We start from the raw sequence: 14,645 nt of genomic DNA, 5'->3' as shown, positions 1-14,645 counted from the left end.
TGGTTAACAAAGTTTTCTTTTCTTTGTGTGGACTTCTGCCTAGCATAGTTGGTTGCACCGTAAAGGTCATTCCAGGAGTCTTGGTCTCAAGTTTGAGAGCCCCCCCTTCCACACAATGAGGCTTGGCATATTCTTCACCCCACCTTGTAGGTCCCACACACCCTCCCTTTCGCTCCTTGCCATGGGTTACTCCTTCCCAATAAATTAATTTTTCCTTTAGAGGGCATTGGAGCGCCAAAAAAAAAAGTTAGTAACGACACAGAGTTCGTTGATGGGGTGATTTATTTTTCAATTTTAAGTAGTGATTTCTATTTCGAAAATTGTTTGCTTCGATTTAGTTTATTTAAATCACATAGATTAAAATAGTTGAGAAGCTGTTTCAATTTTGAAATTGAAATAGATTTATTTTTTCTTGTAGAAGTAATCCTTATTGAGATTAACACGAGAAGCTCATGGTAGGTGATGCGGCAAAAATTGACTGGATGGTCTTCCCTGCAGTTCCTGGTGCTCCAGCAAACCTGCACAGAAGAGAGGACAGGGGAGAGCCGGGTTGACCCGATAGTGGACTCTTCGATGCCGAAGTCAGATCCTTCCATAGCAGATGCTCAAGAGAGCTTTTTCAGTAAAAGAAATGATCGATCCCCATGATGGAGGCTTACCGTGATATTTATAGGTTGTTGATGGCGGGAGAATGGGAGATGTTTGTGTAGAGTCTTGTTTATGCGTAGAGTCCTTGAGGGGAGTGGCTCTGTGATTCTGAGAATATTTCAGGTCCTAGGGTATCCCAGGGGAATATTTCCCTCTTATCTCGGAGATGCTAACCGTGTGAGGGATAGATGTCTTTGGTGAAGTGTAGTGGATAAAATCCTATCCTTGTGAATAGGGATCACGTTCCTTGAATGTAGGAGTGGATGAGATCACGTTTCTGGGAACCTTGTTGACGCTGGGCCGAGGTGGCAGCACGGCCAGATGAGGGGCTAAGGTGGAAGCACGGCCTGATAGGGGGCCGAGGAGAAAGCACGGCCTGATGGAGGGCCGAGGTAGCAGCACGACCCAATGAGGGCCGAGGTGGAAGCATGGCCTGATGGAGGGCCGAGGTAGCTGCACGGCGTGATGGAGGGCCAAGGTGGCAGCAAGGCCAGATAAGGTACTAGTAGCATTGGCCAGGACGCTCCTTGCCCGTGCCGAGGTGGGGGAGAAATACCCTCATCACCAACCCCCTGCTCTAGCGATCCGGCTCGGATAGATAGAGCATTGAGTTCCGTTGACTTTTTCGATCATGCGTCATCTGCTCAGGGTGAAATGTGCTCGATGAGCCATGTGTCTCGGAGCCGTTATTTCACCTCAAGCAGGCAAAGAGACTGCTCCTATTCATCGTTGATCCCAACAAGACCCAGCCATTCATTCTCCACCGCCTTCTCCTATAAATAGGGTACGTTTTTTCCAGAAGTCTTGTCATTCGATCTCGTGATATAGTCAACTCATCTCATTCCTATCTTCAGCGCAGACTTTCATAGAATTTTAGAGCAGCCCAGTGTCGTGAACAACGCTCCTTCTCTCTCGTCCTTACCAGTTCATCCTGCAACAGGTAAGTACGATAATGGTTGTGACTCATCGATCCTCTTCTCAGCCCTCCGTGTACCCTAGTACTAGCCCCGGAGATCCCAACATGGCGTCCGCGCATGATCTGGACTCTCCCAACCAGACTCTCTTGACGACCATGAGGCCTGGGGAAGATCACCCTGAGTGTCCCATTCCCAATCCTTCATCCTCTAGTGATGATACTTCGAGCAGTCAGGGCTTTGACAACAGCTCTGGTTCTGACGGCAGCTCGGGCTCTGAGTCTGTGGAGGTGGTCTCGCCTGAGACCGTCCCGACTAGGGTTAGAGCTAGCTTGGTTGCCTCAGCTCAACCCCCTAGTGCCGCGACAGTAGGTACTCCGGGTGTAGGCCCCTCGAGTGCCGAAGTCCCTGAGGCCGGCCAGGCAGAGTCTGAGGGGGAAGGCTCTGCCTCCTCCTCTGGAGAGAAGAAAATCGCGGTGAATACCCGAAGCATCCTGACGCCCAATGTACTCAACCTGATCCGGAACTGATACGACATCCTAGATTACGTGGTGATGCACGTCCCAGACGAGAACGAACGAGTGGACACCTGTGGGGACAAGGTTGCCCTTTACGATGTAGCCTTCCAGAGCTGCCTGAGGATTCTAGTGCTTGAGCTGGCCAGCTCGGTCCTGGAGCACTGGTGCCTCGCTCCCAGGTAGCTGACTCCGAACTCTGGGCAGACTGTTCTTGGCTTTGAGGTGTTTGTCTCGAAGCTGGGTCAGACCGTGATGCTGGACCTGTTTAGGAAGATGTTCTTGGTGAAGAGGCACACCTCAGGGTGGTACTACTTCACCAAGAGGGAGAGAGACGGTCCTTACAGCGACCTGAAGATGTTCCTCAACATGCCCTCCTCGGTGAAGAAGTGGAAGGAGAGGTATTTCTACGTGGCGATGGAGGGGAACCCCTTCAAGAGCAACTGGGTCAAGCCCACCCTCTCCGTGCTGAACCTAGCACCCAAGCTCTCCCTAGCTGACCTCCAAACATATCAAATGTGTTTGGGTGGGGAGGTTGTGGATGTTTGCATGCTACAGGATGAAGACTTCCTCTGGGAGTTTGAGCTAAGTGAAGTCCCTGGTGAGGGTCCGATCGAGTCCGATTATGGTGGTTCAGCTTGATTTTTTACTGTTTTAGCTTCTTTCAATTACTGATAAAGTTTGGTTCTTTCTTGTCTTGCAGTGGTTAATGTGAAGGTAGACAATAAGGCCTTGGCCGTGGTGGCAACGAAGGCGAGGAAGAAAGAGGCAGCCTCAAGAAGGCCTGTGACAAGGGCAAGGTGGTGGCGAGCCCCAACCCAGGCGTGAAGGTCGCCCCTCCCTATGGCGCGGGCAATAAGTCCTCGCCCCTTTATTATTAGAGGCAAGCAAGGGAGGGAGATGCCCCCTCCAGTACAATATTCAGCTTGGCGTGGGGCTCTGGGCTCTGTGTAGGGGAAGGAACCAGCTGGCGTTGGAGAGAAGGCACCAGGGCAGACCGGCACACCAGACCTAGTTAGGGTAGGGTCCAACGGTCAGAAAAGGAGGCACTTGCCCATTGGCGAGGGGCAGCACAGGTACCCACCCAAGGTCGCTCGAACGGGGAAGCAGCCCGCAGACCCCTGGGTGGACCTACTGGAGAATGGCACCGTTCTGGACCCGGTTGCAGCTCCGGTTTGATGCCACCATAGCAGTCCCAAGAAGGACATTGCCCGCGTGAGGAAGCTGCCTGACATTGACTTCGTGAAGCAAGTCTATGCCCTGATGGGGGACGTAAGTATTTCCTACCTCTTACCCTTTGTGTTTATTTGAGTTCCTAGTATTCATGGCTCTGTTGGATGAATGCAGGCTTTCGCTTATGCGGTGGAGGCCGTCAGTCGCTTTTAGAACATGGTTGTTGCTCGCAATAGGTTGGAAGGAAACAAATATTTGGGAGAAGCTTTATAGTATATTGATGTGTGGTATGCAGTTAGGATAAATACATTGCTTCGAAATAGAATCTAATCCGTTCCGTGAATAAAATTAAATAACTGAGATATGGAAGCTAAGGTGCTGACAATATAAAATCTACAAGACTAACACCCAATTGATGGGATTTCAATGCAATCTACTGATAAAACTGTCTACTGGTAAATTTTTTTGAGTTTTTCAACATTCCATGCCCTTGGTATAGCTGTACCCCCTGAGTCTGCAAGTGGTAAGTACCAAGGCGCACCACTTTGAAGACTATGTAAGGGCCTTCCCAGTTCGCGCTTGGTTTGCCTTCACTTTTTGGGTCCACTGCAGCTACTTTCCTGAGGACCAAGTCACCAACTATGAATCTTTGTGGTTTGACCCTTCGATTGTGATACTGTCATACTTTCTGCTTGTAGGTTTCATTTCGCACAAGTGCTTCTTCCCGAACTTCGTCTATGAAGTCGATGTTTGCTTGGAGCCCAGCTTTGTTCTGTGAAGCTTTGAACACCGCTAATAGGAACAAGGCTTGGGTTACCTCCACAGGGATTAACACTTCAGTCCCGTATGCTAATTAGAAGGGTGTCTCTTTTATGGGGGTCCGAGCTGAGGTGCGATATGCCCAAAGTACACTGAGTAGCTGGTCTGCCCAGTTCTTCTTCTCCTGATCCAACCTCTTCCTTATTCCATCTAGGAGTATGTGGTTGGATTTTTTTTCCTGACCGTTCGATTGTGGGTGTGCTACAGCAGTGTTTTAGAAAATCAATGTTAAAGTTACTGCAGAAGAGCCTGAATTTTCGATTGTCAAATTGTCGACCATTATCTGTGACCAGTACCTTTGGGACACCATAGCGGTATATGACGTCGTCCCTCACGAACTTCTCCACTGCTTGCTCAGTGATTTTGGCTAGGAGACATGCCTCCACCCATTTAGTGAAGTAATCAATAGCGACAATCAAGAATTGGACAACGCCCTTCCCTTTCTTGAATTGTCTTAGGATATCCATTCACCACATTACGAACGGGATCGGGCAGATCACGGAGCTAAGTTTTGTAGCCGGGACATGTGGTATTGGGGCATGTACTTGACAATTAAAGCACTGCCAGACGAACTTCATTGCATCTTGTTGCATTTTTGGCCAGTAGAATCCTTGGCACAACACCTTGTAGGCCAGTGCCCTTCCCCCGATGTGTCCCCCACAAATTCCTTCATGGACTTCGCGATGTCTCTTCAGCTCGATTCGAGGGCAGGCACTTTAGCAGGGGCTAGAATATTGCCTTTTTGTAAAGTGCTCCACCTTGGAGGGTGTATTTGGCTGCTCTCCTTTTGACTGCCCTTACTTTTGTCTGATCTCCTGGGAGATATCCGTCACGCAAATAGTCCATAATGGGGTCCATCCAGCTCGGCTCGGACTGCTGCGTATTGTTGCATAGCAATTCTTGCTCATCGGTAGGTTGGTCTAGTACTTCAAAATATACCAAGCTTGCACAATTCCTGAGTTCTACTGTAGCTAGTTTGGAGAGGGCATCTGCTATTGTATTTTTCTCCTACGGGATCTGTACCATCGCGAATGTGTTAAAACTGGTCACCAGACGACATACTTCTTTCAAATATTTGGCCATCCTCTCTTCTTTGGCCTCGTGTTGCCCATTGACTTGGTTCACAATTAGTTGGGAGTCACTATGTGTGACTAAGTTTTCTGCCATTACCGCCTTTGCCAGTTTGATTCCCACAATCAGGGTTTCATATTCTACCTCGTTATTTGTTGCGGGGAATGCAAATTTAAGGGCGTACTGTATCGTGAACTCCTCAAGGCTTTTCAGCACAAGTCCTGCGCCGCTCCTTGCTGTGGTGCAACAAAGAGCTCCCACCTTCTATTCAGCTCGGCCTTAGGCTCTGTCACTTCTTCAGTTTATGTACATTCTACCAAGAAATCAGCCAGGGCCTGGCCCTTGATTGCGCTTCTTAGTCAGAATTTAATGTAATGCTCACTTAACTCGACAACCCAACTCACTATACATCCTGCTACGCTGGGGCTGTGAAGTGACTTTCTCAGCAGTTGATCAGTTAGGACAGCACTGGCATATGCTTGGAAGTAGGGCCTCAACTTCCTGGCTGTCACGACCAATGCCAGTGCAAACTTCTCAATCCTCCGGTACCTTGTCTCTGCTTCCAGGAGCACATGACTCACATAGTAGATGGGCCTCTGGGTCTTTGAATCTTCTCTCATGAGGATTGCGCTGATGGCTACCATGGAGGTATCGAGGTAAAGCTGTAACTCCTCTCTGGGCTCTGGTCAGCTCAGCAGAGGGGGCCGAGTAAGGCAGGCTTTGATTTCATTGAAAGCTGCTTCGCCTTCCTCCATCCAGCGAAATTGTTGTTGACATTTTCCTCCTTTTAGTAGCTTGAAGAAAGGAAGACACCTATCTCCAGCTCGGGACAAGAACCTATTAAGTGCGGCCAGACACCTCGTCAGTTTCTGAACTTCGTAAATGTTTCTTGGCGGATGCATCTCTTGAAGGGCCTCAATTTTTGAGGGATTTGCCTCTATTCCCCTTTGTGACACTAGAAAGCCCAGGAATTTCCCAGAGGTTACTCTAAATTCACACTTAGTTGGATTTAGTCTCATCTGGTTCTACTGCAGGACATCGAAAGCTTCCTTTAGATCTAGCACATGATCAATGCCTTTCGCGCTCTTGACCAGCATATCATCAACGTAAACTTCCATATTTCTTCTGATCTGGCTTCGGAACATTGTATTCACCATCCTTTGGTAAGTGGCTCTGGCATTCTTTAGGCCAAAAGGTATTGTAGTGTAGCAGTAGTTACCCTAAGTGGTGAGGAAAGCAGTTTTCTCCTCATCTTCCACCTTCATCTTTATCTGGTTATAGCCAAAATATGTGTCCATGAAGGTCAGCATCTTGTAGCCCACAGTCGAGTCAATGAGGGAGTCAATCCAGGGCAAAGGATAGTAGTCTTTGGGATAGGCCCTGTTCAAGTCAGTGTAGTCTCTGCATATCCTCCACTTTCTGTTGGTCTTCAGAATCATGACCACATTGGCTAACCAGGTCGGGTACTTTACTTCCCTCACAAACCCCGCGGCTAGGAGTTTGTCAACATCATCATTGATGATGGTGTTTCGCTTAGTCGCTAAGTTCCTGCGCTTTTGCTGGATAGGCTTGAAGCTAGGGTTAACGTCCAAACTATGCTCGACTATGGCCCTAGAGATACCGGGCATATCAGAAGCCTTCCATATGAAAATATCAGAGTTTTCACCGAGGAAGTTCAAAATCTCGTTGCGGCGTTGGGAGCTTAGTAATGCTCTGAGTTGAATGGTTTTTGACGGCTTGACCTCAGTGATTGGTATAGTAAGTAGCTGTTCTACTGGCTCGACTCGGGTCAGGAGGTTTTCATCTCGACAATCAATAATTTCTACTGTACATGCTAGGCTCGAGCATGATTTCTTGACAGATTTTATGTAGTTAGCATAGCATTCCTGAGATTCCTTTTGGCTGGACTTGCATTCCCCTACTCCATTACTGGTGGGGAATTTGACTTTCATATGCTTAGTGGACACAATCGCTCCAAGGCCATTGAGACCAGGTTGGCCAAGGATTATATTGTAGGGTGAGGTGATCTTGGCAACCATAAAAGAAACCATGGTAATGGCTATCTGAGTTCCCTGTCCGATGGTTACGGGAAAGTCTACAACTCCTTCCAGCTATGCTGGTGTGCCTGAAAATCAGTACAAGGGTACTGGAGCTGGCTTTAGGGTCCCAATGACAAGCCCTAGTTTTATGAAGGCTTCGTAGGACATGAGGTCAAAGGAGACTCTTGTGTCCACTAGGACCCTGTGGAAGGGGTGGTTGGACACCACTAATTGAACTACGACAACGTCGTTATGAGGCCAGTTCAACTCTTCCAGATCTCTGTCAGAAAACGTAATGAGTGGATCCGTTCTGAGGGCTTTGACAGGCTATTCCGTGATGCATACAAACCACACGTGTGCTTTGGATTTTCTAACTGATTCCACCTTGGGTCCACCCATGATTGTTAGAATGGCTAGACCCACTAGCTGGTTATCATACGCATCAGCTCGGTCCGTGGCTGGTTCCTTCGGTAGCTCAGCCCTATCTCAGCTCGGCCTTGCATCATCTCTCCTCGGCTCAGGCCAGTTCTCTCCATATTTCTACTTCAAATACTTGTTAAGGTATCCAGCCTTGATGAGCTCATCAATTTCCCTTTTCAGAGACTTGCAGTCTTCAGTGTCATGCCCATGGTCTCGGTGGTATCGGCAGTACCGGTTGGGGTTCCTCTCCTCTGGTTTAGCCGTTATTGGCCTGGGCCAGTGAAAATACTTCTGATCCTAGATCTCTAAGAGCAGGTTTGTTCAGGAACGATCAAGTTCATATAGCGTGGGTTCATCAGTGTCAAGCGACCAATCTGTTCTATTCTTCTTCGGCTAGCGGGAATAGTCCTTAGGCCTTAGAGTCCTTTTCTTCTCCTTCTATGACTAATCACCCCTGTCAGCTATCCCTCTGGCGGCCATGACTTCCTCCATGTTGGCGTATTGATTGCATCATCTTAATAGATTGGGCATCGTTTCTGGAAAGTCAAGGGCCAGAGACTAGACCAGATCAGGGTGCATTACTCCTTCCGGTAGGTTTTTTACCTCCAGTGTGGCCTTGGTGAATCGGGCAAGGAACTCTTTTATAGTCTTTCTTACTCCCCGCCTCATGTTCATCACGTTTTGTGTAGTTTGCTTCTATTTCATACTTGCTTGAAAATGTGTGAGGAATCCTCTTGTCAGCTCTTCATAGCTGCGGATGGATCGGGGCCACAAGTTCGACATCCATACCAGCGCTGCTCCTTTAATAAGGTTGCAAAGGCTCGACAGAGAATGGCGTATGACCTACCATGAACAGTCATGGCCGAGCTATAATATAGTAGATGATCATATGGATCTGTGGTGCCATCATATCCATTGAAGATGGGTATCACGAAATTTGGGGGCAGCTCGGTGTCTATCAGTTCATCGGATAGTGCATTATGGGCCGGAGTTATAGTTATGTCAGCCAGGTGCCTTTGCCTCTGCATTCCTTCTACTCACTCAGTGAGGTGCTGGATGTGGCTCTCTAGGTCATCCCTTCTCTCCTCAGGTTAGAGATCTGGGGATCGACGTGCCCTTTAACCTCTTCTAGGGCTTCTTCCTCAGCTTTGGTGACCACCAGGCCTATCCTGACCTTGCAGTGGTGCGCCTCTGGTCGGCCTGATGGACTAGTCCTAACCTCCATGGGGTTGATCTCGCCGAGCTGTCCTTTGAGAGTTTTCGCATTCTTCTCTATGCAGACACATGCCTCTAGTGAGTCTTTGAGGCGACAACTGGCGTCTTCCTACCCGGGGTGGGGATCTATGGACATCATGTGTCTCTAGGCTCCAGTGATGCGTGGAACGATGAGCTCTCCCATTCTAGGCAGGAACAGGACCTTGCCTGCGCCCTTCGGTAGGAGAGCGGGGTGGTACCGAGTGAACAGTGTGTGACGTTCTGGCCGACCCCCTCGCTATTGATTGAGGGGTGATACTGTTGTCAAGAGATTCGTCGTTGAGTTGTCTACTCGGAACAGGCCTAGGTGGCTGAGCTGAACTAGTCCGTGGCACTAGAAGGGCCGAGCCAAACTGACATATGAAGTCCCGCACCAGTGTGTTTGTCTCTAACACCTATTTTTGCAGGCTGTGTATTTGCTCTTCCATGTTTGGGTGAGTTACCCGGGACGATGGGACATGGCGAGATAGTTGAGGGTTTTGCTCGCGCTAATCCCCTCTCCCTGGGCAACTTGCGCATCAGGCCTGGTTTGCTGGGGTTCTCGTGGAGGGGTCTTTGTTAGGACATTCTCCTGCTCTACTATTGGTGGTGAATGGGGACGTCCAAGTGGTAACTCGCGGGTGGATCTTACTCGTATTGTCGTAGAAGAAATGACCTTCTCACTCCTTAATTGTATAGGTCCAAGGTGACTTTTTGTAACTGTTTCCCACAGACAGTGCCAATCTGATGCGACAAAAATTGACTGGATGGTCTTCCCTGTAGTTCCTAGTGCTCCAGTAAACCTGCACAGAAGAGAGGACTGGGGAGAGCTAGGTTGACCCGACAGTGGACTCTCCGATGCCTAAGTCAGATCCTTCCACAGCAGATGCTCAAGAGAGCTTTTTTAGTAAAAGAAATGATCAATCCCCATGATGGAGACTTATCGTGATATTTATAGGCTGCTGATGGAGGGAGAATGGGAGACGTTTGTGTAGAGTCCTATTTATGCGTAGAGTCCTTGAGGGGAGTGGCTCTATGATTCTGAGAATATTTCGGGTCCTAGGATTCCCTGGAGAATATTCCCCTCTTATCTCGGAGATGCCAACCGTGTGAGGGATAGATGTCTTTGGTGAAGTGTAGTGGATAGAGTCCTGTCCTTATGAATAAGGATCACGTTCCTTGAATGTTCCTTGACTATACATCACGTTCCTTGAATGTAGGAGTGGATGAGAGCACATTTCTAGGAACCTTGTTGTTGACGTCGGGCCGAAGTGGCAGCAGGGCCAGATGAGGGGCCGAGGTGGACACGGCCTGATAGGGGGCCGAGGAAAAAGCACGGCCTGATGGAGGGCCAAGGTAGCAGCACAGCCCAATGAGGGCCGAGGTGGAAGCACGGCCTGATGGAGGGCAGAGATAGCTGCATGGCGTGATGGAAGGCCGAGGTGGCAGTACGGCCATATAAGGTACCAGTAGCATTGCCCAGGACGCTCCTTGCCCGTGCCGAGGTGGGGGAGAAATACCCTCATCAGTAGGAATAGAACACTTCTCATGTAACTATGGATCAGAGTTGGGCGATATGGTTAATTGATGAGCAAAAATAGTAGTTTTATATATAATAAGGCAAACGAATACTCCTTTGTCACATGGTCCTTGCGCTTAGATAGAAAGAGGGGGGGTGAAATGGTGAGCCCACCCCAGTGAAATACAAAAGCCCATCCATTGTTGATGCCCATTGCACACCTACTCTAGCAAAGGGGTTGCATGAACAGGGAGAATTATTTTCCCCTAAAACATAAAACACCATCCTTCTTCTCTCAATGGTCTTGCAACCACCATATTTCCACCACCCCCCCCCCACCACCACCACCACCACCACCACCACCACCACCACCTCCTCCTCCTTCCTCACCATGACCCCACTATCAGGGGAGTGCAGCTCGCGGTAGAGGATAACAAAGGCACAACAATGAAGGCATGCGTGGTTTGGTAGGGGAAGAAGAGTAGTGATGAAATTTATTTTCAAAAATTAGAATTACCAAGTAAGTTTTTTATGGGAAAAAAAACATAAAAGGCAGCGTGGCCCTATGCTAGACATAGTGAGGGAAAAAAATGACCGCCCCATCTGTCATGAAAGGCAGAAATCCTTGCCCTTGTTGATGCTTTTACTAGTTCTCCCATTAGTCCATACACTACTATAAGGGACCATACTGTCTTGGAATCTCTCCCTTATTTTTAATAGGAAAAAATCAGGTATGCCTCTGATATACCAGATCTGTGTTTATCCCTATCTTCCTCGCCTTGAAAAAGTCCTCTATGCCCTTCCAATCCTAACCTCCTCCCATTTTTTTATTTTTGAAAGTTTTTCTAAGTTGGCAACCAAAAAAATTTTAATTTCTTGACCGAAGATCTATCTGGTCTTATTTCATGGAATCAATCGCAAATATCATTACCAAAATCCGCGACAATTGGGAAAGGTAGGCGGGGGAGAGATACTCGAAATTACCCTTCCATGAACACTACTCTCTCCTCGTCTTCACCCCCTCCGGCTCTCTCCCTTCTCAACGGCTGCAAATCCACTGGAGAAATCCAACAGTTCCACGCCCTTGCCGTTAAAACCGGTTTCTTCTATTACGAGCCATTAGTCGCCACCAGAATCGTTGAATCCTGTTGCTCCATTTTCCATTATTCTTCTCCCAAATCAGAAGACGTTAATTATGCTCTTTCTGTCTTCGAGCAAACCCATGATTCCTCTACTTTTGTCTACAATACCCTTATCAGAGCTCACACCCAAGTTGATCAATCCGAAGAGGCATTGTTGCTGTTCTACTGGATGCTCTGCGACCCTTCTCCAATCGTTCCCGACAAGTTTACCTTCCCTTTTGTCCTCAAGTCGTGTGCCCAGTTGGGTTCCATTGAAGAAGGTGAACAGATACATAGCTTTGTTTTGAAAACCAACTTCGTATCTGATCTATTTGTGCTGAATTCCATGATTCACATGTATGGTCGATGTGGGAAGATAGTTAGTGCCCAGAGAGTGTTTGAGAGAATGTCTGAACGGAATGTTGTGACTTGGAATTCCATGATTGATGGGTTTGTGAAATCAGGGGACTTCGGTTCCGCTTATAGGCTATTTGATGAGATGCCTCAGAGAAACCTTATTTCTTGGAATACGATGATTGCTGGGTATGCTCGACAGTCATTTCCTTATGAGACCCTTGACCTTCTTGTTGAGTTGCAGGCATTAGAGATTAGACCAGATGAATCTACTTTGGTCAGTGCCATCTCGGCTATTTCTGATCTGGGTCTGCTCCGTCTGGGCAAGTTGGTCCACGGATATGTACTTCGGCATGAGTTTGCAATAACTGGTGTCCTTGGTTCGTCCCTGGTTGATATGTATTCCAAATGTGGAAGCATCTATGGCGCCTTGCAAGTCTTTGTGTGCGTCCCTTATAAAAATGTGGGACATTGGACATCACTAATTGTTGGTTTTGCAGTCCATGGACTTGCTGAGGCTGCTCTGAAACTGTTCTCACAAATGCTGAGTTCTGGGGTGAAGCCTAATTATGTAACATTTGTAGGTGTTTTGAGTGCTTGCAGCCATGGGGGTCTAGTCAAAGAAGGCTTAGAGCATTTCAACCTCATGAGAAAAAAGTACAATATTGAGCCTGGGATACAGCATTATGGTTGTATTGTTGACTTACTCGGCCGCGCAGGTCTTCTTAGAGAAGCAAAAGAGCTTATTGAGAACATGCCTATTAGACCTGGGGCAGTGTTATGGGGATCTTTGCTGTCTGCATGCAGGAATCACAGGAATATTGAGATTGGAGAAATTGTTGCACAAAATCTAGTTGAGCTAATGCCAGACTTCGGAGGTGGTTATGTTCTTCTTTCTAATCTATATGCAGGTATTGGAAGATGGGAGGACTTTGGTAGAGCAAGGAGGGTAATAGCAGATAGAGGAATTGAGAAGGTCCCTGGCTTAAGTTGGGTAGAGGTGGATGGAGAAATTCATGAGTTTGTTGCAGGAGATAAGTTTCACCCAAGAAGTGTAGATATCTATAATGTGTTGATTGGGTTGGACAATGAACTGAGATGGTTGGAGCTATAAGTTAGCTAAGAAATAAAAGCTGATTGTTTATTGGATAACTTGCTGCCACACAATCTATGGAAAGAAGAAAGAAATTTTGAACACAGGTTCCCTTTTTATAAAATCTGGTTCACAATTATATTTTAGAAGATAAGGAAGATGATACATGATTCAACATATTAAGCTTAAGAGATGAACAATATATGATAAATTTGAAGTCTGTCACAATTAGTCATCACTCCATTAACCATATGTTTGACAAGCTTTATTGGCTGGACTGTTCAATCCCTGAAATAAACTTTTGGCTTGGAAATGACCCAGTAAGATTGATACCTCTAATACTCCAGTGATCTGCATTTCTTTTGATCTTCAAACCTTCAGTTAGTAGAGTTCTCATTGGTCTCTTTTGGGCCTAATTCCAGTTCAAGATGTCAGTTTATATATCCATGCCATGCATCAATTCCCATTTTCCTACTCCCAATAATAGTATGGAATGCCTAACCTTGTTTGATCTGTTTTAAACTTGGTGTCAATGGATGAAGAGTATGGAATGCCGAAGTCTAACACCAATGTATTTTTATCTCCTGCCTTGGTACAATTTGGGATTCTCCATAAGTGCCTTCTGCAACTTTGGAGAAAATGCTAAGATAGGCTTGGGCTTCTGAACCAAATCTGCCAAGAGAAAAAAGGCAGCACTGTTCAACATGAAAAGATTGACATGGTTAGTTCATTGGATGCATAGACATGGTAAAGTTCATTGGATAAAAAATTCAGAAGGCGATTTTTGCAATGATAATCTGCTTAGATCCATGCTTGCCTATGAGCTTTGAGGATAGGATCATCACTTTCAACATGTAAGGGTGAGGTTAGAGCAAAAGACACATTTAATTGTTCTAGGACAAACAACAGTCTCTGTTTCCACCTCTTGTAATTTGAACTATCAAATGGTTCAACTTTGTCAAGATCAGAAATGATCCTTAGGTTCTCCATTGCCGACACAATATTATTAGCCATATCAAATATTTTGTCTCTCAATAAATTGAAGTTACGGTCTTAAGAATTGTAGGAAAAGTTGTGTCAGATTATTGAGAGAGCAAACCTCAGTGTCACCTTCTTGATAAGAGAACTTTCAATCTATCACCTGTATGAAATATTCTTGATACATGAGACAAAGATTGTTAGAAAAATTGGTGGGTTGAATCGTGTCACTTGACACTGTCCTTAAGACCGTAGATGCCCCCTATGGTGCAACCGGGAATATTGCAAATCAGCCTCCAAGATAAAATAGCCCGATGGCGCCTCCAATAATCGTACCCTCGACTATTGGACCCCTTCGAATGCTATGGGGCTGTGCTCAGACTAAAAACAAAACACTCACAAAATGGACATATAAATCCAACAAAAACTCAAGAAATGAGAAAGCTTGACAACACACTTGAATTCCTCAAGTGACTTGTTCATATTTTACAAATGCTAAAGCTCCCCCTATTTATAAGACAAATGAGATGAGTAGTAAAAGAAAGAAATCAAAAGAGCTTTAAAAATAAGGAATATATGAAACTTAAAGAGAAGAAATTAAGATCTCTTAAAACTAAATAAATATAACTCTCTTTAGGGGCTACAAAAGAGAAAGGCTACATAATATCTTGTAGCAACTGAACATATTAAGAAGCCATATAAAAGAGACTTAAAGAGTTATGAAACTCCCCTTTAATTAAAACTAGTT

The 14,645-nt window shown here is 46.4% G+C and overlaps 1 protein-coding gene across 1 annotated transcript; it reads left to right on the top strand.

The window, feature by feature from the left end:
* Positions 1 to 11,190: 11,190 nt before the first annotated feature.
* Positions 11,191 to 13,043, top strand: LOC122061373 (pentatricopeptide repeat-containing protein At5g48910-like). Its single transcript, XM_042624616.1, has one exon. The coding sequence runs from the start codon at positions 11,342 to 11,344 to the stop codon at positions 12,938 to 12,940; it is 1,599 nt and encodes a 532-aa protein (XP_042480550.1). The 5' UTR covers positions 11,191 to 11,341; the 3' UTR covers positions 12,941 to 13,043.
* Positions 13,044 to 14,645: the final 1,602 nt, after the last annotated feature.

This window comes from Macadamia integrifolia, chromosome 14 (genome assembly GCF_013358625.1).
Source record: "Macadamia integrifolia cultivar HAES 741 chromosome 14, SCU_Mint_v3, whole genome shotgun sequence".
Classification (NCBI taxonomy): Eukaryota; Viridiplantae; Streptophyta; class Magnoliopsida; order Proteales; family Proteaceae; genus Macadamia; species Macadamia integrifolia.
Note: the sequence above shows the minus strand (reverse complement) of the source record. Positions and strands in the feature narration are given on the sequence as shown.